Here is a 23676-nt window from a genome sequence, read left to right as displayed (position 1 = left end):
CCGGGCACGGGACAGATTCAGCCTTCCACCCCCACAGCTGGCACCCTTGGAGATGAATTTCTAACAAGTATCTGGGAAGAAAGCCAGATGGAATGTGCTGTGTCATACCCAGGGTGAGGGTTGCCAACCTTCTACCCCCAAGGGCAAGCCCACCTGGGTGCTCTGGAGTTCAGGGGTCTCAGAGACGCAGGATGGCTCTCAGGACAGGAGCCTGTCTTGCTGGGGCTGCACCTGGTATCTGGCCAGGTCTGAGGGAGGGAGAGGCGGCAGGGCTCACCTGCATGTCCGGGCCACACCTGGAGGGCCTGGCGGGGGTGTTCATGTGCCCTGAACGCAGGACCTCCGGACGGTGGCTTTGGTCCCACAAGGCCCCTTGCACAGGACTGGGAGGCGCTCAGGACATGCCCCCGGCTCATCCCCATCAGAAGCCACAGGGATCAGTGGCTCCTCGGGCACCTGGAAGAGTACATCGGATTTGCACGGAGATGAAATGCAAAAGGCGGGGAGGGAGGGAAACCAGAGAAGGACAGCTGGGGAAGGAGAGGACCCCCCCTCCCAGAGCCACACCTGAGAGGGAATGTGGGCACCTCAGGACAGCCACTCCTGTGGACAGGGCTCAGCGCTGGGCGGGTGGCCAGAGGGTAGGAATTCCCGGGCTGGCCAGGGGCAGGTGAGGAAGACTCTGGAGCCGCAGTGGCCCCCACGCTGGGGCCCCGGTGGAGTCAGGGTCAGGAGGGCAGGAGGCCAGCCTTGAGCCCAGCGCGCCTTGGCCACTGTCTCCAACCAGCCAAGAACAGGCATGGCCCCAGTCTAGGATTTATTTTTATTTACTTTTCCAAAACTCAGCGTTGAGCTTTGGGCCAGCACCTGTGAGGTATGGGTGAGGAGGGCAGCAGATTCCTGTGAACAGTGGTGAAGCGTCTGCCTTCGGCTCAGGTCATGAACAAGGTCCTGGGATCAGCCCAGTGTCCTTGCTCAGCAGGGAGCCTGCTTCTCCCTCCTCCTCTGCCCTTCCCCCTACTTGTGCTCTTTCACACCCACAAGCTCTCTCTCTGTCAAGTAAATAAAATATTAAAAAAAGAAGATTCCTGTGAACAAGGAAACAGAGCTGCTGTGATGCCCCACCCCTGCCCTGTGCCCCCAGCCCTCCTTCCTCAACGCCCCCACAACGGCCCGCCCCAGGCCTTTAAAACCTCCATGCCTTCCTCTCCCGCTGGAGGGAGGCTCTGAGTGAGCACCATGCAGCTGAATTTCAGCGGCCTGCAGGCCCTGGTGACAGGGGCAGGGAAAGGTGGGTATGTGTAGAGCAGGTGAGGGTGCGGGAGGGGCTGAGCTGGAGAGGAAGGTGGGGTCTTCCCTGAAGCCTCACAGGCCTGTGTTGGGGATCCTGGGAGTCCCTGCATGCCTGTCACAGACCGCCCCGCCAGCAATTATCGCCCCCCTGCACTCCTAGCAGCCCCTGGACCTGAGCCCAGGCTGATGTCCACCACCTAGCAGGCTGTGTTGGAACAGGACACTGGCCACTCCCTGGTCAGTGCAAGCAAGTCCCCCGCCCCTAGATAGTGGCCCTCAGGCTCAGAGATCCATCTGGGACCTCTTCCCCCGGCCCAGTGGGAAGGAGCTGCTCTCCGGGGCCTCCCGTGGTCAGATCCTGGCTGGCAGAGATTCTGACTCAGACGGCCTCTTGCCCCATGGTGTCCATCCTCTGGCCAGCACCTTGTTCTTTCCTCAGTGAAAGGGGCTGCAGCCCTGGCCCTCAGCCTTGAGCTACATGTACTGAGCCATCTGCTCACCCACTGCACCCCTGCAGGGATCGGGAGAGACACTGTGAAGGCCCTGCATGGCCTGGGAGCCAGAGTGTTAGCCGTGAGCCGCACCAACACTGACCTGGTCAGCCTCTCCAAGGAGGTGAGGCACATAACCTCCACCCCACCCCCTCACCCCCAGCGCCAGGGCCAGAGCCTGCTCCCACACACCTTTGTGAGCCTGCTGGGACCACCTCCTTTGGTCACCAGCCAATGCTTCTCCACAGTGCCCTGGGATAGAGACCGTGTGTGTGGACCTGGGTGACTGGGAGGCCACGGAGCGGGCGCTGGGCAGCGTGGGCCCTGTGGACCTGCTGGTGAACAACGCTGCCGTGGCGCTGCTGCAGCCCTTCCTGGAGGTCACCAAGGAGGCCTTCGACAGGTGGGGAGTAGGAGAGCTGGTAGACTGGGGCAGGGTTGCTGAGATCGTGGGGCAGATGTGGCCACGCACTTGACTCTATGCCCCTCCCCCAGGGCCTTCAACGTGAACTTGCGCTCGGTGGTCCAGGTATCCCAGGTGAGCCAGGGGGAGGACAAGGCCCAGCGATAACAAGGCCCAGGTGGGAGCACGGTGGGGTCAGATTGCCCCTCTCTTGGCTTCTAGATTGTGGCCCGGGGCATGATCCACCGTGGAGTGCCTGGCTCCATCGTCAATGTCTCCAGCATGGTGGCCCATGTCACCTTCCCCAACTTATCTGTCTACAGTGAGTCCCTCTGCCCAGCCTGTAGCCCCGCCCCCCACATTCCATGCAGGAGATGCTGGGCTCCAGGCTTAGCCTCTGTGCAAAGAAGGCTGAATCCCTAAGTGTCCTCAGCACTGCCCTCCCTCCACAGGCTCTACCAAGGGTGCAATGACCATGCTCACCAAAGCCATGGCCTCAGAGCTGGGGCCATACAAGGTGGGCGTGGAAAGGGGGCCCTGAGGGACAGGGGTGGGGGGGGCCACAGGAGGTGGGTCTGCAGGCACAAGGTAGGTGCTGGGGAGTGGGGCTTGCAGCTGGCAAGGGTCATGGGCAGCATGGGGCGTGGGGTATGGGAGAGGCCTGAGGGGGATCCGAGGCTCTGGCAGTGGGGTCAGAGATTGGACACGGAAAGTAAGTTCTGCGGGGCGGCGGTGGGGGGGGTGGGGGGGGCAAGGGGGGCTCACCTACCTGCTGAGGCCGTCGTTGGCCCCCGGGCCCTAGATTCGGGTAAACTCCGTGGACCCTACGGTGGTGCCGACGGCCATGAGCCAGAAGATCCTGACGGACCCCGAGTTAGTCCGGAAGCTGAAGGAGCGGCACCCGCTGCGGAAGTTCGCTGGTGAGCGGGGCTGCGGGGAGCGGGCACGGGCGGGGCGGGGCCGGGGCTGCCGGGACGCGCCCCCGCTGACCCCGCCTGCCCCCGCCGCAACCCGCAGACATGGAGGACGTGGTCAACAGCATCCTCTTCCTGCTCAGCGACCGCAGCGCCTCCACCAGCGGCTCGGGCATCCTCGTGGACGGCGGGTACCTGGCCTCCTAGGGCGCCGGCGCGGGCGAGCCAGCGGGGCTCAGCTCGGTCCACCGGGCCCCGCCCCCGCCCGCCCCGGCCCCGCCCCGGCCCCGGCAGCCCATCTCCGGTGCAGGCTCCGTGTGTGGCCGCGCTCCGCACCCACAGCCGCGCCGCCGTGAAACTCGCCTCATCGCCCCCGCCCGCTGTGTCCTCCGTCGCTGGTGGGATTTGCCTAAATAAACGGAAGCCATTGTCCTGGATCCGGTGCTTGCCGGGTTTGGAGGGAGGCGCCGGGAGGTGAGGGGGCGGATCCCCGGCCGCCGGGACTCCCCGCGACCTGGCTCCTGGCTGCAGGGCTGCGCCTTGTTTGCACAGAGAGCCTCGCGGCCCATGCTCTTCCCCAGAGCAGCGCAGCAGCCCTGCGCGGAGGCCAGAGGGCAGGGCAGAGGGCGGCTGCGGCCACCTTCCCCACCCCGCAGCTCCGACCGCCAGCAGCCGGGCGGCTGCGGGTCTGGGAGCTGGGGAAGGTGCCCTGGACTGGACCAGGCCATCCCTCGGGAAGACGGGACCGGCCCCCAGCCGCTGGGACGGGGCGGTGCTGGAGCAGCCCAGTTTATCCCGCACACTTCCCTCCCCGCACCAGACCACTGGCCGGAATGGGTCCGCAGTGGGGCCTGCCTGCTGTCCCGGCAGAGTCCAGACCCAACAGGTCTGCGGGCCCTGTGGGGTTTCACTGGAGCTCGCCTGAGTGGAGCCCCCACATGGCAACCGCGGGGTGATGCAGCCTGTGGTGGTCCCTCAGCTAGACTGGGAAAGCGTCCCTCCCTGGCCCAGGAAGTGGGGAAGAGGGGTTGGGTGGGTACTGCGGGGCTAGGAGAGCCTCCGGCCCTGGCGGTGGTGGGCACAGCTCGGGGCATTTCTGGCCAACCTGCAGGGCCCTCCCGCAGCAGGGCTTGTGGCAGCTGGACTGACCCACTGGGGATCACAGGACAGGTCAGAGGGTTTGGACACCGTTCTGAGGTCAAAGGAAAGTCACAGAAGGGATCTAAGCTGATGTGCCTTCCCAAAAGGACCTCAGGTGGCCTCCGGCAGGCAGAGGACAGGGTTTGCTGGGAAGCCACAGGGTGTGCACCTCAGGGCCAGGCTGGGTGGGGAGGACTCCCTTGGCTGTTCTCCAGGGGCTTCTCAGGTCTGTGCTGTATGCTGCCCTGGCTACCGTCTCCTCCAGCCTGTCCACTCCTCTGGGCCCAAAGCCCCAGCGACCCAGAGGCCCTGCAATCACCGAGTCCCTATTCTTGACCACAGAAGGGACTCCAGGCAGTTCTAGGCTTTCTCACCATGACCCACATATCAGCTTTTATGGGTGAGGCAGTGCACACGCAGGCTCATATATGTCTGTAAATGACCCCACAGCCTCAGGAAGCAAAGCTTGCCATCGCTGGACACCACCCCGACAACCCCAATCCCATGTCTCCTTATCCTGCCCCAAGTGTTTTATTTTTTTTTTTAATTTTTTTTTATTTATTTATGATAGTCACAGAGAGAGAGAGAGAGAGAAAGAGAGGCAAAGACACAGGCAGAGGGAGAAGCAGGCTCCATGCACCGGGAACCCGACGTGGGATTCGATCCCGGGTCTCCAGGATCACGCCTTGGGCCAAAGGCAGGCGCCAAACCGCTGCGCCACCCAGGGATCCCGTTTTATTATTATTTTTTAAGATTTTATTTATTTACGAGAGACACACAGAAAGAGAGACAGAGAGACAGAGACAGACACAGGCAGAGGGAGAAGCAGGCTCCATGCAGGGAGTCCGATGCGGGACCCATCCAGGGTCTCCAGGATCACGCCCTGGGCTGCAGGCGATGCCAAACCACTGCACCACCGGGGCTGCCCTGCCCAAGTGTTTTAAACAGCTGGTGGTCTCGGGCAGCCCAGGTGGCCCAGAGGTTTAGAGCCGCCTTCAGCCCAGGGCGTGACCCCGGGGTCCTGGGATCGAGTCCTGCCTCGGGCTCCCTGCATGGAGCCTGCTCCTCCCTCTGCCTGTGTCTCTGCCTCTGTCTCTGTCTCTCTCTGTGTGTCTCTCAGGAATAAATAAAATCTTTAAAAAAAAAAAAAAAGGAGCTGGTGGTCTTAAGTGGGCAGGCCTTTACACTGGGGTTCAGCCCCCTGGAAGTTCGAGTGGACCTTTGCGGCAGTGGCTTCTTCAGGCTGACAGTTGTCCAAGTGAAGCGGCTGAGCCACGCCGGGGGCGGGGCAGGAGGGCCAGGCCGTCCTCCCGCGCCGCGGCGCCTTCTCCGGCCGCCACCGACCACCCCTGGGTCTGCAACCGCCCGCCGGGAGGAGACGCGCGGAGGTTGACCGGCCGCCCCGCCGCGCCCGCCCCCTCGGCCCGCCCCTCCCCCGCCCCGGGCGGTGCTCTCGCAATGTCCCCGCCCCACCGGACACCGGCCTGTGACTGGTCCCCCGCGCCCCGCCCCGCCCCGCTCCCGCCTGCGGTCGGGCCGCGCCGCGCGCAGAGTCGGAACCGCGGCCATGGAGCTGGGGCTCGCGGGCCGCCGGGCGCTCGTCACGGGGGCGGGCAAAGGTGGGCCTGCGGGGCTGCCGGGCTCCGGGGGTCCAGGGGGTGGCCGGGGTCCGGGAGGAGGGGTCTGGGGGTTGCCGGGGTCCAGGGGACAGGGTCCGGGGGTCCAGAGGGTGGCCGGGGGTCCAGGCCGTGGCTGGGGTCCGCGGGTCGGGCTCCAGGTGTCCAGGGGGTGGCCGGGGTCCAGGAGGAGGGGTCCGGGGTCCAGGGGGTGGCCGGGGTCCAGGAGGAGGGGTCCGGGGGTCCAGGCGGCGGGGGTCGGGGGGCAGCGGTGCGCCACACCCACCCACACTCCCTGCAGGCATCGGGCGCAGCACGGTCCAGGCGCTGCACGCCATGGGGGTGCAGGTGGTGGCAGTGAGCCGGACCCAGGCCGACCTGGACAGCCTGGTCCGTGAGGTAGGCTCCACCCTGTCCCCCCGCCACCCCGCCACGGGCCACGAGCCACGCGCAGGCGCCAGGCGCTGAGGCTGACCGGGGACCCTCAGCAGCCCCTCCCGGGGCACAACCGGATGTCCGTGGGTGGCCAAGTGTCGGGGGAATGGCGCTGCCGCCTGGGCTTGAAAGGAGCCAGAAACGGCTGCCCTGCAGCCTGGGGTGCGGGCAGTGGACCGGCCAGGGGCCCAGGGGCCGTGTTGGTGCCTCAGCCACCTCCTTCAGCGGCCTGGGGCGCCGGACCCTCCGGGACCTCTAACCCCTCCCGGTCGGCCTGGAAGGCCTCACGTGGCAGAGGCCCAGCTGTGCGCCCCCCCCTCCCCGGGCATGGAGCCTCCCCCAGCTGTGCCCCCCCCATACACACAGTGTCCCGGGGTGGAGCCCGTGTGTGTGGACCTGGGTGACTGGGAGGCCACGGAGCGGGCGCTGGGCAGCGTGGGCCCCGTGGACCTGCTGGTGAACAATGCTGCCGTGGCGCTGCTGCAGCCCTTCCTGGAGGTCACCAAGGAGGCGTGTGACACGTGAGCCGGCCAGGGTTGGGGAACCCTAGGGCAAGGGCTGGCCCCTGCGGCAGCAGGCCCCAGTCCCTGACCAGGGTCTCCCCATCTGCCTCCAGGTCCTTCCACGTGAACCTGCGGGCCATCATCCAAGTGTCCCAGGTGAGCTGCCTTCAGGGCAGGGGTGGGAACGGCCGGTGGGTGACTAGTTCTGCCTCACGTTCCCTCTGCAATTCCAGATTGTGGCCCGTGGCTTAATAGCCAGGGGAGCCCCAGGGTCCATCGTGAACATCTCCAGCCAGGCCTCGCAGCGAGCAATAGCCAACCACAGCGTCTACTGTGAGTAAGCCCCCCACTCCGCCCTCGCCTGACCCCACGGACCCCCAAGCCTGTGGCCAGCTCGGACTCCAGGCATGCCGCTCCTCACAGGCTCCACCAAGGGTGCCATGGACATGCTGACCAAGGTGATGGCTCTGGAGCTTGGGCCACACAAGGTGAGCCCTGTGGGATGCCTCCTACCACCCAGCCCACATACCCTGGGCAACTAGTCTGCCTTGCTGACCTCCCTATCCTCCTGGTGCAGATCCGTGTGAACACGGTGAACCCCACAGTGGTGATGACCCCCATGGGCCAGGCCAATTGGAGCAACCCTCAGAAGGCCAAGACCATGCTGGATCGAATCCCACTTGGCAAGTTTGCGGGTGAGTCAGGCAGGAGCCCAGCTGGAAGTTGCACCAGTAGCCCCAGTGCCTGCCTAGATGAGGGGTGGGAAGGGAGGATGGAGGAGCACCCCCTCACCTGTGCCCTGACTCCCACCCTGCCTGCAGAGGTGGAGAACGTGGTGGACACCATCCTCTTCCTGCTGAGTGACCGGAGCAGCATGACCACGGGTTCCGCTGTGCCGGTGGATGGGGGCTTCCTGGCCACCTGAGTCTCTACCTGACACCCCTCCCCCCCCGCCACCCAGTTTCTCCAATAAACATGAGTCTTCTGCTCAGCCTGCACATTGATTCCTAGGCTCTGGCAAGTGGCCAGACGATGCAGAGTCCCGGGCTGCGTGCAGGAGTGAGTCCCCGGTGGACTCACACCCCAGGCCGGGTGGCACGTGACTCCCTTGCCTGAGGTTTTCAGGCCTGGGAAGTGGGACCTTCCAGAAGGCCAGCTCTTAAGCCTGGTGGTGAATTTGACCAAGGATGACCTTTGGCCCTGTCCAGAGGCCTTTGGGGTACAGGCAGCGGAGTCTTTAGCAGCCGGCTCTGTGGGGTAATCCTGACGTAAATGTTGGTTGATGTTCCTCAGTTAATGAGTTAGACAAACGAGAAACGAGAAAGATGGACATGGGAGCTTCGCTAATTGTCAGGGATCTGAACAACTTCCTTGTTGAATTAGATGATAGTTCTCAGATACTGGAATAACATTTTTTTTCACCTTTTTAAGAGTTCCTCACAAAGTACTGAGCACATGGGACGCAGCACGGGAGCTTGATCTGCACTTCTCTGTTGCTTTCCGTCTAGACAGTTCATGGTAAATCAAGTCCCGTGGGAGAACCTGCCTGTTGCAGCCGTGTAGACACGCAGCCATTTGATGGCATTGAGGACAGGGCTGGGGAGAATTGCGTGGTCTCCCACTTTTTTTTTTTTTACTATTGACTTATTTTTTAAAAAATATTTTTTAAAAATATTTTATTTATTTATTCATGAGAGACACACAGAGAGAGGCAGAGACACAGGCAGAGGGAGAAGCAGGCTCCATGCAGGGAGCCCGATGTGGGACCGATCCTGGGACTCCAGGATCACGACCTGAGCCGGAGGTGTTCTCTCAACCGCTGAGCCCCCCAGGCGTCCCTTGATTTATTTTTAGAGACACAGTGTAGAGGGAGAGGAAAGGGAGAGAGGACCTCAAGCCCCCTCCCTGCTGAGTGCGGAGCTGACCGCTCCACACCGTGCTCGAGGTCATGACCTGAGCTGAAACCAAGGGTCAGAAGCTCAACCAACGGCCCGCAGGCGCCCTGAGGGCTCCCACCTTTATCCTTACCACAGGGACATGGACGATAGTGCTGCGTACGGGATCAGCTAGGGGTGTTTGCAGTATTCGGAGTTGATTTTGCTTTCAATTCGGCTACATGTAATCATACGATGATCAATAAAGGCTCTCTGGCAGCTGGCTAACTCCCGGCAGCCGCAGCTGGCCCTTCAGACTCGGCTCGGGCCTGCTCTACGCACTGTGGGGAGCGGTGCAATCACGTGTCTGCCTGGAGGTGCCCTGTGGCCTCAGGGTGAAGTCTGAGCGCCGGACCAAGGCCCCCCCACCCCCCCACCCCCGGCCGACCGGCCCCACCTCTCAGGATTTCTCAGCCCTGCCAGACTGTACCACCTGCCTCCCCTCTTGAGTGTTGCCCAGGCCCGGCGGGGGCGGGGTTGGGGGGTGCTGCTGCACAGTCCTGACGGGCTCTGTGGGGCTCAGTGGACCCCGACCACATCTGGCTGCTCAGTGAGTGTGCCCCTCTCAGGACCTGGAAGTCAGTACTGGGGGGACTGGCCCTCTTCACCCCAAAGGGGCTCCGTGCCCTTACTCCCACTTTGGTCTGGTCACATCCTTTGTCCCCGGACACAGCTGAGCGGGGTCTTCTTCTCATCTTGCCCAGTGTGTGGGGTCAAGCTTCCCCCTCTGTGTTCTCCCTGATGGAGGTGAGGGGCGAAGCACCCCGCGGAAAGAGGCGAGTACCCAGACAGGCGAGAGATGTTGGTGGAGAATGTTTATTGTATAAAAGAAGAAAGGGCCACCCCATCCTGGGGCGCACGAACAGGACCCATCCCCCCAACCCCCCCCATCAGGAAGCCCATCCTGGGGCTGCCCTGGACCCGCCCCTGCAGCCCGAGGGAGACCCTGCTCCCTTCCAGCCTCCCGTGGGGGCCAGGCAGAGCTGGAGCTGTGCCCCCAGAAAGAGGAGACAGAGCAGACAGGACTCTGGTGCCCCAGCCCCGTCCCCAGGAGCGGTGGCCGCGTCCCCATGCGTCTTCCCCCTCCCCACCCACACCACTCCCCCACAGCGGACTCAGAGACACCAAACATCTCAATACGACAGCAAACAGGGCCGGGCGGGGCTGCTCCTGCAGAGGCAGGCTCTAGAAGACCGTGCACTTCTTCCCCGGCTTTTTCACGGGGGGTGGGCAGAGCACAGCCCGGATGGCCTCGTCAAACACGGTCTTCAGGCCCCGCTGGGTGAGGGCCGAGCACTCCAGGTACTTGACAGAGCCTAGGGGGAGCGAGGGACGGGGGTCAGCGACGGAGGGGCTGGTGGCGGTGGGAGGGACAGTGCAAGCGGGGTCAGCATGGCGGGGGCCCGCTCTGTGCCCTCCAGGGCACGCCCCCGCCCCCTTCCTGCCCCTGTGGTGCCCGCTCACCAATCTCCCGGGCCATGGCCAGGCCCTGGGGGTAGGTGATAGGGGCCAGCTTCTTGTCCCGCAGCCGCTCGATGGTGTCCTTGTCGTCGCGGAGGTCCAGCTTGGTGCCCACCAGGAGGATGGGCGTGTGGGGGCAGTGGTGTCGCACCTCTGGGTACCACTGTGGGGATGGAGGCTCTGACCCCTACACCTGGGGCTTTGTCCTGCAGCCATGTCCACAGCAGGCCATGGCCCCCAAGGGTCCCCTCCTCTCAGCCCCTGCGCCACACTGAGCCCTTCCTGCTTCATGAAGTGGCCAGTGGGCTTGGTGGGGAAACCGCCAAGGACAAAAATACCCACCGGGAAGTTTCCATGGCCCTCGTAGTTGGCCCCGAGCGCCTCACCCAGCACCCCTACCCTGCCTCTGCCCCCTCATCGCTCCCCTGGGTCACCTTCAGATCCAAGCAAAACAGATCTCCTCTGCCTCCCAAGGACACGTGACCTAAGGTCTTCAGGCAACACTGTCCCTGCCCTGCCGGGAAGGTGCTCTGGGCACCCCCCCACGCCCCCTGCTCCTGCACACGGGTCCTCCCAGCGGCACAGGCCTACCTTGGCTCGAACATTCTCAAAGGATGCCGGGCTCACCAGCGAGAAGCAGATCAGAAAGACGTCCTTGGGAGAAAGGCGAGGGGGGCCCAGGTGGGAGCGGTCAAGGCCCTCCACACGGCCCCCATGACCCCCGGCAGGACCTCAAGCACCCCGCACCCAAGCGCCCCAGCCCCCCGGGGGCTGGCCCCGTTGTCACCTACAGTTTGGGGATAGGACAGTGGCCGCAGCCGGTCGTAGTCCTCCTGCCCCGCGGTGTCCCACAGCCCCAGGTTCACCGGCTTGCCGTCCACCATCACATTGGCCGAGTAGTTGTCGAAACTGCCAGGCAGAGCGGGCCTGTCGGCGGGGCCGGGCCGGGGCCACACACCCCGCGTGGCGCCGCCGCCCAGGGGAGCCCCGGGGAGGGAGCGCGCGGAGGGAGCCCGCGGAGGGAGCCCGCCGCCCCCGCGCAGCGCTCACACGGTGGGGATGTACTCTCCCGGGAAGGCGTTGGTCGTGTAGCTGATGAGCAGGCAGGTCTTCCCCACGGCGCTGCGGACACAGGCCGAGCCTCAGCCCCCGCCCCGCCCCCGCCCCGCACGGCGCCCCCTCCCACGGCCCCGCCGGGCCTCCGCGGGGGGCGGCCGCGGGGCTCCGTGCAGGTGAGAGGCCCGGCCCCACCCCCGGAGGCCGCACAGCATCAGGTGGGCCGCAGGCCCGCGCCCCCGGCCCCCGCCCGCCCCGCCCGCCGCGCCCGCCGCCCCGGGGTCCGGCGCCCCCGCCCCGCCCCGCGCCCCGCGCTCACCCGTCGCCGACCACCACGCACTTGATGGCCTGCATGGGCGCGGGCCGGGCGGGCGCGGCCGCGAGCCGAGCTGCGGAGAAATGCCCGGCGCCGGCGCCGCAGCGGCCGCGGACCCGAGCCGAGCGCCGAGCCGAGCGGCCGGAGACAGCCGAGCGCCGCCGAGCGCCGGGCGCGGAGACAGCCGAGCGCGGCCGGCGGGGGGCGCGGGGGGCGCGGGCCCGCCCCGAACCCGGCGCGCGCGGCTCGGGGACCGCTCGGTGGGGGGCGCCGGCGCCCAAGCCCCGGCGGGCTCCCCTGCGCCCCGGGACCCACGCCACCCGCCGGGGGCAGCGCGGGCGGGGGGGTCCTCGCCCCCACCACTGCCCCCGGGGCGCGCAGGGGCGTCCGTGTGCACGCGGCGTCTTGGCGGGAGAGCCCCGGGCCGCAGCCGGGACACCGTGTGCCCGTGTCCCACCACCCCCGCCCCCCGCAGTGGCCCCGGGGTCCTCCCGCCAGGGTCGGGGCAGAGGGTCCCCTCGGTGTGGGGCGCACAGACACGTGTGGGAAAAGGCACCACCCAAAATGTATCACAAAGTGTAAAAAGTGTATTTTAGAAGCAGGAGATGCGGGCCAGCCTCCCGCACCAGGTTACAGGTGAGAAGGGTGAGATGCAGGGGTGCAGCGTGGGCTCCCGCAGGTCTTTTACATTTCCTCGCCCTGGGGGTGGGAGGGGGGCTTTCCTGCAGATGCATCCAGCAAATTCCCCGGACTGGAAGGGCCTGGGAAGGGCCGGGGGTGCCCACTCCCCACCATATGGCCAGCCCGCCCTGGGTCTGACTGATCCAGCCTGGCCCCGGACCCCCGAGTCCCCAGCTGCAGACCCTGCCTCAACTGCCAGGCTGCATCTTGAGACGAAGGGACGGGCAGGGACGGGGCACGGTGTCTGGGAGACGCTGCCTTGCCGCCCTTCACTTCTGGGGGCTCGTGGCCCTTCGAGAAGACCCCTGCACATAAGCCAGGACAGCATTTTGCAGGAAGTTGGCCCTCTGGGCCTCCTCCTCCCGGATGCGGGCGATCTCGACCTCCTTGAGCCTAAGCTTCTCACGGAGGGAGGCGTTCTCGCTCTCCCTGTCCAGCAGCGCTTCCCGGTGGTCACCTGCGATCACTGCAGAGGGGAACACGGGCTGGAGGTCCACTCGGAGGCCTGGTGGGGCGCGGGCAGGCTCCCCGATTCCACACGATCCCACAGATCCCACACCACCAGGCACCGCTCAAGCCTGCAGCCCTGCAGCCCGGCCACCTGTCGGCTGACCCCCTGCGAGAAGGCCCCGGGGGCTCTGGGCCCAGCTCACCCTTCAGCTGGCGCTCCAGGGCCGCCACCTTCTCTTTCAGCGCCTCCTGGGCTGTCAGTTCGGCCTGCAGGCGGCCGTTCTGCTCCTGCAGCTCCACCCGCACCCTGGTCACCTCAGCCACCTTTTCTTGGTCCTTGTTGCTTAGTTCCTGCCAGACACGGGGGTGAGCGTATGGCTGGTGTGGGGGAGCCCGGGGCACCGTGGGGAGACCCTCAACGCCCCAGTCACCTGCTGCAGCTCCTCCAGGCGCCGGCGCAGGCCTTCCGCCTGCAGGCCCAGCTGGCTGGCCCGGGCCTGGGCGTCGGCCACCGTCTGCCTCTGCTGCAGGCAGGCGCTCTGAGCCTCGTCCCGAGCCTGCACTAGCAGCCGCAGCTTCTCCTCCAGGTGAGCCAGGCGCTGTTGCTGGGGTCACGGGAGAGGGGCTGGTGAGCAAAGTGAGGAGGACTCAAGGCCTGCCTGCTGCTGCCCTGCACGTCGCCCCAAGCACCAGGGAGCGAGACGGACACCCCACCCCGCTCAGCCGGAGTGGGGATAACCTGTGGAGACAGCCTCCTAACCCGAGTTACCCAAGTTACATGTGCATATTCTCAACAGGCTCAACTTGAACTAGCCTGTAAGTAGTACCCTTGCCGGGCTCCCCCCATCTCCCAGGCTGACCACTCTGTTCCGTGGTTCCGGCTTGGGCCAGGCCATCACAGGCTGCATGTGGGTGAACCCCTGCCCCCATGCCAGGGCTGGACGCCAGCAGCTCTCTGTAGTGGTTGGGATGTGATCCTGGGCCTGTCCTGCTGGGATCCTACCTGCCCCCGGCCCCTTATGGCTCCTGTCCCCCCACCTCCCCTCACTGAGCCGGAAGCCAGCCTGAGTCCAGCCTATGCACCTCAGCCCCCCAGGCCTCACTCCCTGGTGGGCGCTGCCAGCAGTGGGCTCACCTCTTCCAGACGGACTTGGTTCTTGGCCTTCATGAGCTCCTCCTCAGCCTGGCCACGCTCACTGAGAGCTGCCGCCTTCACTCGGCTCAACTCCTGTAGCACAGACGGTGACCCCCGGGCCTGTCCTCCCAGCCCTGGCCAGGGACCCCTCTGGCCCCACCCAGCTGCTGGGCTGGGGTGACCCCTGCACCAGCCTCCTGAGAGCTTCGCTCACTAGGCAGGGATCCCATGTCCCACCTCATTAGGTCCTCTGGCCTCAGAGGGATGTCGATGGGTGGGTCCTGATGAGGTTCTGAGACCGAGAGCCTAGCACCCAACCAGCATGTGCTCACCTCCTCCAGGGTCAGCCGCGAGGCCTCCAGCCTCTGTACCCTCTCCTGCATGGCCCTCTCACTCTCTTCCAGGTGGCGAGTCATGTGTTCCACCTGCCAAGGTGAGGGGCAGGAATGGGGCTGGAAAACTAGCGCCCCAGCTTACATCCCCCATGCAATCTCCACCCTGTGGCAGGCAAATCGTGGTGACACTTCCTCCTGAGAAGGGGCTGCCCCCCTGGCTTGGCAAGAAGTAAAGATGGAGGGCACGTCCCAGGGCCACGCCCAGACGGCACGGAGCACCTGGCAGCCTGTGCTATGGTCCTTTCTAGAGGCTGGTCGGGAGTTTCTGGGTCTGTCACTTGCTGGGGCTGGCCGAGATCTACCACGCAGCACCCCAAGGCTGCCAGGGAGCACAGCAGGGGTGTGCTTTGGGGACACCATGCCCCTGAGGTTCCCGTGGGCCCTAGGCAGTCACAAGGGACGGCAGGTGGCACCTCCTTGGCTCGCAGCTGCTCCAGGTCCTCCGAGCTCTGTCGGGACCTCTTCTTCTCCAGTTCCAGACGCTCTGGAAGCCCAGGGGAGACAGCGTGGGTGGGACTCCCCGGGTGCCCTCGCCACCCATCCTCCCCTCTCTGGGCCCCTCCACTGTGGGCTTGCATGTGCCCACCCTCAGCCTGGATGGCCCGCGCCTTCAGCTCAGCCACCGTGTTGGTCAGCTCCTGCCTGGCCAGGAACAGCTGCTCCTGCTGAGATCTCACCTTCCGCTCCAGCTCGTCCACCTGGGAAGCCAGCACCATGGACGGAAGCTCCGGTCTGGCCCCTGCCCGTGACCCTGTCCCCCTGTGGCCCTGCCCCCTGCCTGTGGCCCTGGCCCCCTGCCTTTGCCCCCTTCCCCGTGGCCCCAGCCCCTGCCCTGGCCCCCTGCCCCATGATCCTGCCCCCTGCCTGTGGCCCGGCCCCCTGCCTTTGCCCCCTTCCCGTGGCCCGGCCCCCTGCCTTTGCCCCCTTCCCCGTGGCCCCAGCCCCTGCCCTGGCCCCCTGCCCCATGATCCTGCCCCCTGCCTGTGGCCCGGCCCCCTGCCCCCCACCCCAGTCTCCCCAGGGCCCTGGCCCACACCCCCATACCTGGTTCCGCAGAAGCAGGTTCTTCTCATTGGCAGCAGATAAATCTTTGAGGAGCTTAGACTCCCGTTCTGCAGCCTCCTGAGGGGGAGATGGGGCATCGCTGGTCACCCCGCCTGCCCGCCCTTGCCCACCCTGTGCCCACCCAGCCCTCCCTGCTCACCTGCTGCTCTAGCCTGTGCTCCTTTGCCTGCCTCTGTGCCAAGCTTCTCTGCTCCTGCTCTGTGGTAGCCAAGAGCTCCCCCAGGCCCTGGGCCTTCTGCTCTGACAGGGCCAGGGCAGCCTCGGCCATCTGCAGCCTGGGAGGAGGGGAGAGCCAGCCCCGTCCCAGCTTCGCCTTGAGCCTCGCACACGCGGTGCCGTTCTCACTTTTGCCCACCACTCTTCACCTCAGCTAGAGCTCACCTCCTCCAAGACGCCTTCCGGGGTTACCAACCCAGGGATCTACTTTGTATACTGGGGACTAGTTCTTGTGTGTGTCACTTTTCTACCGTGGGTCCATCTCTAAAATGTTCCAGAGCCCCCCACTCCTGCCCGCCCCCACTCCTGCCCCCAGCCCCACTGACTTGGCCTTGAGGGCATTGATGATGGAATGTCTCTCGTTCAGGGCTTCCTGAAGCTGACCCATGCGTGCTGCTGACGCCCTAGAAGCAGAAAGGAAGGTCCGAGAAACCTCAGAGCACTCCCAGGCCCCCTCGCTCTGGCAGCAGCGGCTGCTCCTCATGCTTCCACGACGTCCCAGCCGCGGCTAGTGGTATTCTCAGCGGCCGCCCCGAACCCGCCAGCCCGTGTCCTTGGGAAGCACACGCCACCACCTTGGCGGGCAGGTGACGAGGCTTGGGGTCAGTCATCCCACAAGGCCGAAGCCAGGACCCAAACCGCAGGCGCACCGACGGGGCTGCACTCACCTGCTGCTCCTGGCCATCTCTTTTCGCTGCTTGTCGATCGTCTCCATCAAGTCCAGAAACTGGGGGCAGAGGTGGCCAGAGCCCTGTGAGGGCCCGGAGCCCGCCTGCTGGCCCTGCTCAAGCTGGAAGGGGCGCCGACGCCCAGTCAAGCAGCAGAGCGGAAGGGCACTGGCCTCACAGGAGGAAGGAGCTCCCGCACTGGGGAGCGCAGAGGCCCCAGGGATGCCCACCTGCCCGCCTAGACACGGGCCAGACCAAACTGGCCGAAGTGCTGGCCAGTCAGAGGAGCTTGGGGTCCTGCCGGCCCCCCGAGGCCGGCCCCTTGCCCCGGCGGCTGGCATGAGGCTCCGCGGTCAGAGCAGTGCTGTCCTCACCTGCCGGGATTTCTCTTCCTGGAGATGCTGCACCTCCTTGCTGAGCACCTGGGTGCGGGCCTGATTCTCCCGGGAAGCAGCCTGCCGCTGCTGACTGTGGGCTATGGCTTGCTCTGTGGAAGGAGCCCCGAAGGCCAGCATTAGCCCAGCCCCGGGCCCCGAACCCGTCACCCGTCACCCGACAGTCGACACTGTGGGCAGTCTTGCCCCACACGTCAGAGCGCGCCGTGAGGCCAAGGGCTGTGGAGGCATAGGGAGGGGGCAACGGTGGGGCCAGGAGCCCGGGAGGGGGGGCATGCCTGCGAGAGGGGCAGGGGAGACCGCTCAGCTGCCGCAGATGGGTATGGTCCTGGGGCATCTGGGCTCACCCCAAGGGTCAGAATCCACCGCATGACTTTCAAGAACTGAACGTCACGCTCAACTCCCGTGTTCTGGAGATCTGGGCAGCAGCTGGGGAGGAGCCAGCCCAAGGTGGTGCCAGAGGCAGTGAGGAGTGCTGGGGACGACACGGGCGGGGCAAGCCCAGCCAGGGTGGAGGCCACGAGCGGGACTCCTGCCCACATTCAGGCCCTTGGGTGCCTGGTGCTCCTGAAGGACAAGCAGCCGCGCTGAGTGGCAGGGTGTTCAACTGGGCCCGGGGCTGCGTTGTCGGGGTCACGGATGGCAGGGGACCACAGAGGCCGGGTGGCCCCGCTCCCACATGGCTCCCACGCACAGCCGTGACCTCTGGGGTGTCGGGGCAGGGCCAAGAAGCCCCTTTTCCAGCTGTGGCTGGGCCACCAAGGTATTGGCATAACCATCAGGGCAAGACCACATATGCCAGCACCTCTGCTGCTCCGTCTGCCACCGGTGACCCCCCACCTCACGGGCCTAACAAGCGAGTGCACACGGGACAGCTCAGAGCGCCACAAGCGAAGTCCCCCACGAGCTCCCCGCCACCATACCCTTCCCTAGACACCTTCTCCCTCTTCGTCCCATTTCTGGTTCGGGCCACCCTCCTGATGCTGTTCCATGTCCCCGTCCTGGGCCTGGAGCCGCCCCTCCCTCGGTGGCTAGCCCAGTCAGAAGGCCAGCTCCAAACCGTGCGGGCCATCGGCAGCCCCGGGTGCCCATACCCACAGCTCTGAGGATGTCACCGGGGATGTTGTTCCCAGCCAGCTCCAGCCTCCACAGGCCTCTGTTGCGGGGGAGACAGTTCACCAGGGCCCGGCCTCCCAGGAGGCCGATGCTGTTCCAGCGCAGGTCTGGAAGGAAACCTGTGGTCACCAGATGGGGTGCACCCGGACAGAGCTGGCCCAGCCTGAGATGCTTCCTTTGGGAAGAGTGCTCCCCGTGATCCCTAGCCAAGCAGGACCCCAGCTCCCCAGGCCCCTCCCCACACCCTTCCGCCCCCTTGCTTCTAGAAGAGGACAAGAGCAGCAGAAAGGCGGAGGGGAACAGTGGGATAGAGCCCCAGGTCTCCAGGACTGCAGATCTGGAGAAGGCCGGGGGGTGGGGGGGGAGGCCTCACCCAGCTGCTGGAGGCTGGTGTTGCATGCCAGGGCCAAGGCCAGCTCCTCTGCGCCCTTGTGGTTGATCTGGTTGTTGCGGAGGTCCAGCTGCTGCAGGGCACTGTTGCCCGCCAGGGCCCCGCAGAAGGTGGCAAAGGCATCGTCCCACGAGCCCAGATTGTTCCACTCCAGGGTGATACTGCAGGAAAGGCAGACCTGAGGTGTGCGGCCCCAGGGAGCACCCTGCTGCCACAGGAGCCAGAAGACAGGTGCAGGCTTCGGGGTCTTCGGCAGAAAGGCTGGAGCCTCGTGAGGAACTTACAGTTGCCAACACCCTGCCAATGGACGACTGGCCAGGAGATGACTCTCCTAGGCTGCAGGACGGCCCCTGGGCCAACCCCGAACCACTCATAGGGTGCTGGTGGACAGGGCGAGGTCCAGGATCACACCTCACCTCTGGATGGACTTGTTCTGTCGGAGGAGTTGTCCCAGAGCCTCAGCCCCTGCAGCTTGAAGGTTATTGCCCTAGGGCAGGAGGAGGCAGGCTGGTGACTCGCCATTGTTACAGGCTGGGCTCCAAATGCCCCATCTGCACCCCACAGGGCCCCGGCCAGGCAGCGGATGGGGCCTGCTCACCTTGAGATCCAGAAACCGCACGATGGTGTTGGCACACAGCCCCTGGAGCAGCAGTGAGGCCCCTGTGAGGGGGCAGGGCGGTCACTCCTCCCCGTGGGTGCCAGCGTGGGGCAGCTCCACAGAGGAGAGATGACTGTCCCAGTGGCCCCAACGGTCAGGATTTGTGCCCGAAGAGAGTTGCCCTGCTCCCTATTTGGTGCAAAACACCTGTAACCTCTGCTAGGCGCAGGGCCGGGCTGCTGACCTCACGCCCCCAGGGGAAGGGAAGGTCTCTCTTTCACAGAGAGATTGCCCGCTGCCGCCAGGGACGCTGCTGCCTGCTTTAACCACACGCAGCGCGCGACGGAAGCCTCAGAGGGGCGCCTGGGTGCCTTGTGGGTGAAGCATCGGTCTTCAGTTCGGGTCATGATCCAGGAGTCCTGGGATCGAGCCCCACGTGGGGCTCCCCGCTCAGTGGAGAGCCCGCTTCTCCCTCCATCCCTCCCCCTGCTCCTCCTCTCTAGTTCTCTCACTCGCTCCCTGTCTCTCAAACAAACAAAATCTTAAGGAAAAGAAGAAGACCCCTCACAAAGACGAGGTCTGGTGGAAGGGAACAGCTCTCCGCCAGGGGCTGCCGAGGCACCCGGACCCCGCGCAGCGCACCAGGCCGAGCGGAGCCAGGCAAAGGGCGGGACCCCAAGCCCAGCTCTCCAGTTGCAATGGTTGCAACCCCCGCGGCGCCCCGCAGCCCGGGGTGCCCACCTTCCTCGCTCAGCATGCAGTCGCTCAGGATGACCTCCGTCAGCAGCGCGTCCTTCGGCAGCAGCTTGCCCAGGGCCCTGCAGGTGTCCACGGTCAGGCTCTGCGCGGCCAGGTCCAGCCGGCCGCGGGGCAGCTCCTGCAGTCGCTGCAGGACGGCTTCCTGGGGCTCAGCCCCACCTTCCTTGCACAGCCGGCTGTAGGCGAGCCGGAGCTGCTGCATGGCGCTGCCGGAGGGGCCGGCAGCGGACGGAGCCGGGTCCCCCGGGTCCCCGGGGCCGAGCACAGGTCCCAAGTGCTCAGCGGCCGAGCGACGGGGCTCCACGGGAGGGACACCCGTGAGCGCAGCGGGGGCGGGAGCGGCGGGGTGAGGGCCCACGCGGAAGCGCTCGCCCGCGGGGGGCGTGACCCCAGGCCCCCAGCCCGCGCGCTCCGGACCCTCGCTCTCCCGCCGTGGATGCCCGCGGCCGCCGCGAAGCCTCAGTATCCAGGAAGAGCGAGGCGCGCCGGGAAGGGCGGGCGCAAACTGCAACTCCCAGGAGGCTTTGCGGAGGCGGGCGCTTGCCTCCGGCCAATAGGGACGAAGGGGCGGGGCCACGGAGGGCGCGCCGCGGGCTGATTGGCTGGGGGCGCGGGGGCAGGGCCACGGAGGGCGCGCTTAGGGCGGACCGGCCGGGGGCTCCGAGGGCTCCGGAGGGCGCGTGTCGGGGCCGCGGTCATGGAGGCAACTGGCGGCGGCTTCCGGAAGGTGAGCGGGCCGGCGGGGCGGGCCGGGGCGCGGGCGGGCTGCGGGGTGCACAGAGGCTGCCGCCCGGCCCCACGCGGCGCGGCACTCACCGTCCCGGGTCGCGCCCTCCGCGCGGGGCCCTGCAGCCGAGCGTCCGCGGCCCGCGCAGGGGTGTGTGCGGAGACCGTGGGGCCCCGCTCGCCGGTGGGCCCTGCCTGCAGACCCTTGGCCCGTTGTCTCGCGGGCCTGTGCTCGGGGCCCAACCGAGGCCCTGCTGGTGCGAGTTCCGGGGGCCCCGGGACCGGGGTGCGCGTGTGCCTCGCGTGGACCTAGACACCTCCACTCAGGCACACTTGCGTGCTCTTGGCAGAGGCTGATCGGTGAGGATATGGGTCTAGTACTATCCTCACTTACCAGTGGGGAAACTGAGGCCGAGTGAGGGCTTCATTCAGGCCATTCCGCTCTGGAGCGGCAGCCGTTTGAGGTTCTGGGTGGGTGGCTGGGTACGGAGGGCCCCGGCCCCCACCCCTGCAGGCTGTGAGTGGCTTCTGCGTCTCACTGGGTGGGCCTGTCCTCGGGTGAGATCAAGCAGGTGCACCAGGTAGGCCTGAGGGCCGTGCTCCACCCGTCCCAGGGCAGGAGTTTCGGCCTCACAGAGGCATCCATTCTGTGCCTCACCTGCCTCAGCCTCCTTTGTCATCCAGGACGGAGGCTGGGCCCTGGCCCAGAGGGGTTAATGACGGGAAAAGGGAGGTCACCGAGGCCAGGGTGACTTGACCAAGTGACCAGGAGAATCCCCCCATCATCACTGCTGCACAGAGGGTCCTGGAGGGCGCACCCCGGGGCTCTGCCAGAGCCGAGGCCATGATTACCCTTGGGCAGGGCTGTCCCTGCTGAGGGTGGTGGGGACGGAGAGACCAGAGCCCCTGCAGGCAGCGGGGCGAAGGCTGAGTGCATCCAGGTCCTGTCCTGCCCTCTGCGAGTTGAAGTCACTGGTCTGACTCCTTTGGGGTCACAGCCCTGCTCGGTAGCTCTGGGGGCAGGAGGGCGTCTCCTCCCCGGCAGGTGGCGCCAGGCTCTCACGGTCGCTGCCTGGAGGGCGAAGCTGCGTTCCAGTGGTCCCAGTGACCGGGTGGCAAGTTCTTACCCCCCTGAGCCTGGGCCCGTGGCGTCCACGCCCTCTCCTGCCCCTCTGCTCTGCTCCTGGGCTTTCCCGAGCTGCACCGGGCTGAGACGGCGAAGGCCCCATGGCTAAAGCTGCAGGGCTGGTCAGTCCCCAGTTCACCCTCCCTGCGTGACACCCCACTTCTGGGCTCCTGTGGCCACACTCCTGCCTCTCTGCTGGCTCCTCACTGACAGCCTCTTCCGGCCAAACCCTGCTCTCCGTACCCGCCCTTGGCCCGCTCCCCAAATCCTCATCATCCTTCCCCCACCTGGCAGCTCTGCCTGGGTGCCTCCCAGCCCCCAGGATCTCTCACCCACAGCCCTCAGCTCTGCAGAGGGGTGTTGTCCCTTATGGGTTCAAGCCCCCCCCCCCCCCACCTTGGGGAGTCCCGGCTAGGACCCATCCTTATTTGTCAGGAGGCCCTGTAGATGTGCCCAGGCTGTGCTCCCCTCCTCCTGCACCCACCCTGGCAGCCCAGCCCCCATCCAACTCTGTGGTTCCCAGTGTCCATCCCGTAACAGGAGGACTCCCTCCTGCACTGCAGCCTCCTGGGGGTGGGGGGCACACCTCCGATGGACCACCCACCACCTAGACCTGGCACCTAGCGCAGGGTCTGGCACAAGCTAGGCAGTGTTGCCAAATGTGTCCACACCAAGAGCAGCTACGTCCTGCCCCGCTAGGAGTGCCTCCGCCCAGGGGCGGGAGCACAAGACCACCCTGGATCCCGCGGACTGGAGCCCAGACAGCAGCAGGTGGGCGCCTGGACTGCTCCCGCCTGTCCCCTCCACGTGCCAGACTTCTGATCCTGGAGGCATCTCGGGGCTTCTCACTGCCCAGTCCCCCACCCTGGGAGAGGCCACACGGACGGAGGACCTTTCCAGCAACCAGAACTAAATGCCTGAGGGGTCTGGCAGGCAGGGTGCCATGCGGGCCACTGACCTCGCTCCCCCACCCCTTTCCTCCCACCCCCAGGAACTGGTAAGCAAGCTGTTGCAGATGCACTTTACGGACAGTAAGACCAAAGGTGCGTGGGCACCAGCCGGTGGGCAGGACCACACCTGGGGGCTGCCAGGCACCCGTGACTTGGGGGAAAGGGGTCACCTGTGTGAGGAGCTCCGATTAGTGAGGAGAGCTGTGGGGTGCAGGCCGGGCCTGGGGCCCCAGGGCAGGGGCGGGCAAGGCGTGGCCCGTCACCTGCTCCCTCCCACCTTGCAGTCAGCGGGGATGCGCTTCGGCTCATGGCGGAGCTGCTAACCATCTTCGTTGTGGGTGAGCCCGAGGGCCCTGGTGTGTCCTCCGTGTCCCACGGGGCTGGTCCTGACCCTGTTCCCCTGGCTTTCTCAGCGGGGGGATCAACACGCAGCTTGGAGCCATTTCCCCACCAGCCCTACGCCCCGTTGCTGGAAAACCCCGTGTCCCAGGGGCCCCCCCGAGCTCCATCCTCTGAGCTGCCAGCCAGCGCTTGGGGGAGGGGGACCTGGGATGCCCCGTCACTTCCCCCGTGTCGCAGCAGAAGCGGCTATCCGCAGCGTCCGACAGGCCCAGGCAGAGGACCTGGCTCTTGTGGATGTGGACCAGCTGGAGAAGGTGCTACCTCAGCTGGTAGGTGCCTGCGGCCCATCCTGCATCCTGCGCTCCCGGGAGCAGGGCTGGGGCCCGTGGGCTGAGTGCTGCTCTCCCTGCCTCACAGCTCCTGGACTTCTAGGGGCTCCCACCCCTACCGCGCCTGCTGTCCCAGTCAAGACCAAGCCCTGCGCACACATTTCTGTGGCCTCTGGCCCCAGCCTGAGGTCCTGGCAGATGCTCTGCTGCTCCCGGGGTTCTCTGTCCTGCTGCTGACCCACTGGACACAGCAGATGGGGTGGCTGAGGGGAGGTGGGGGGCAGGTGCCCTCCCCTCACCCCTCACATCCACCGGGGAGAAAGCAGGTGCGGAGAAGCAGCAGGCCTGACACCCCAACATCGAAGCTTCCCTGCAACCTCTTAACCACTCGCTGCCCCTCGGAAGACGCTTCCCTGAACTACGTGTTTGCTCTCCCAAGGCAACATCAATAAATCAAAACCGCCTGCCAGGCACACCTCCGTTGCCATTAATCACCCAAAGTCCGGTTGCTTCGAAGCCCATGGGCCTGCCTCTACCCTGTGGAAGGATGGCATGGAACTGTGTGCGAGCGCCCCGTGGAGGGCCACGGCAAGGGCCAGGGAGACCTGAGGCCCCACGCGTGGCTGGGAGCATGGATGGCGCTCCTGCCGCGGGATGCTCGGCTGTGCGGCTGCCACTGGCCCAGCAGCATCACTGTGGGCAGGGTCAGCGGGGCCTGGAGGCCGGAGGCCTGGCCTCAGGCCGAGCCCCCAGTGGAGATCCGGGGCTGCAC

The 23676-nt window shown here is 66.1% G+C and overlaps 5 protein-coding genes across 11 annotated transcripts; 3 read left to right on the top strand and 2 right to left on the bottom strand.

Moving 5' to 3' along the window:
* Window positions 1–1142: 1142 nt before the first annotated feature.
* LOC140607341 (carbonyl reductase [NADPH] 2-like) lies at window positions 1143–3538 on the top strand. 2 transcript variants are annotated; one of them, XM_072782077.1, is made up of 8 exons: window positions 1143–1291; window positions 1811–1908; window positions 2033–2187; window positions 2280–2322; window positions 2410–2509; window positions 2640–2704; window positions 2990–3107; window positions 3205–3538. In XM_072782077.1, the coding sequence occupies exons 1-8, from the start codon at window positions 1240–1242 to the stop codon at window positions 3306–3308; spliced, it is 735 nt and encodes a 244-aa protein (XP_072638178.1). In that variant the 5' UTR covers window positions 1143–1239; the 3' UTR covers window positions 3309–3538. The 2 variants fall into 2 exon arrangements, with proteins under 2 accessions (XP_072638178.1, XP_072638177.1); XM_072782076.1 differs by having other exon boundaries at window positions 1185–1291; window positions 1733–1908.
* A 2188-nt stretch (window positions 3539–5726) lies between these two features.
* Window positions 5727–7786, top strand: DCXR (dicarbonyl and L-xylulose reductase). Its single transcript, XM_072782040.1, has 8 exons — window positions 5727–5860; window positions 6159–6256; window positions 6659–6813; window positions 6909–6951; window positions 7029–7128; window positions 7219–7283; window positions 7373–7490; window positions 7617–7786. Exons 1-8 carry the CDS (start codon window positions 5809–5811, stop codon window positions 7718–7720), a joined length of 735 nt encoding a protein of 244 aa, XP_072638141.1. The 5' UTR covers window positions 5727–5808; the 3' UTR covers window positions 7721–7786.
* Window positions 7787–9531: 1745 nt separating this feature from the next.
* On the bottom strand, window positions 9532–11701 carry RAC3 (Rac family small GTPase 3). 4 transcript variants are annotated; one of them, XM_072782038.1, is made up of 6 exons: window positions 11566–11701; window positions 11241–11312; window positions 10982–11099; window positions 10782–10844; window positions 10190–10353; window positions 9532–10045 (listed from the first exon to the last, which is right to left on the bottom strand). In XM_072782038.1, exons 1-6 carry the CDS (start codon window positions 11598–11600, stop codon window positions 9985–9987), a joined length of 513 nt encoding a protein of 170 aa, XP_072638139.1. In that variant the 5' UTR covers window positions 11601–11701; the 3' UTR covers window positions 9532–9984. The 4 variants fall into 4 exon arrangements, with proteins under 4 accessions (XP_072638139.1, XP_072638136.1, XP_072638138.1 ...); XM_072782035.1 differs by having other exon boundaries at window positions 10194–10353; XM_072782037.1 differs by having other exon boundaries at window positions 10194–10343.
* A 428-nt stretch (window positions 11702–12129) lies between these two features.
* On the bottom strand, window positions 12130–19909 carry LRRC45 (leucine rich repeat containing 45). The gene is made up of 17 exons (XM_072782025.1): window positions 19414–19909; window positions 18673–18734; window positions 18491–18561; window positions 18057–18235; window positions 17662–17790; window positions 16547–16659; window positions 16173–16231; window positions 15831–15908; window positions 15428–15563; window positions 15268–15345; window positions 14810–14921; window positions 14637–14707; window positions 14161–14253; window positions 13829–13921; window positions 13125–13298; window positions 12897–13044; window positions 12130–12709 (listed from the first exon to the last, which is right to left on the bottom strand). Exons 1-17 carry the CDS (start codon window positions 19631–19633, stop codon window positions 12513–12515), a joined length of 2013 nt encoding a protein of 670 aa, XP_072638126.1. The 5' UTR covers window positions 19634–19909; the 3' UTR covers window positions 12130–12512.
* A 112-nt stretch (window positions 19910–20021) lies between these two features.
* Window positions 20022–23377, top strand: CENPX (centromere protein X). 3 transcript variants are annotated; one of them, XM_072782034.1, is made up of 5 exons: window positions 20022–20158; window positions 22275–22326; window positions 22518–22571; window positions 22816–22904; window positions 22993–23377. In XM_072782034.1, the coding sequence occupies exons 1-5, from the start codon at window positions 20129–20131 to the stop codon at window positions 23005–23007; spliced, it is 240 nt and encodes a 79-aa protein (XP_072638135.1). In that variant the 5' UTR covers window positions 20022–20128; the 3' UTR covers window positions 23008–23377. The 3 variants fall into 3 exon arrangements, with proteins under 3 accessions (XP_072638135.1, XP_072638134.1, XP_072638133.1); XM_072782033.1 differs by having other exon boundaries at window positions 22813–22904; XM_072782032.1 differs by lacking the exon at window positions 22518–22571 and having other exon boundaries at window positions 22647–22904.
* The last annotated feature ends 299 nt before the right edge of the window (window positions 23378–23676 follow it).

This window comes from Canis lupus, chromosome 16, assembly GCF_048164855.1.
Source record: "Canis lupus baileyi chromosome 16, mCanLup2.hap1, whole genome shotgun sequence".
Taxonomy (NCBI): domain Eukaryota; kingdom Metazoa; phylum Chordata; class Mammalia; order Carnivora; family Canidae; genus Canis; species Canis lupus.
The sequence above is the reverse complement of the archived record's forward strand: the minus strand, read 5'-3'. Positions and strand labels throughout refer to the sequence as shown.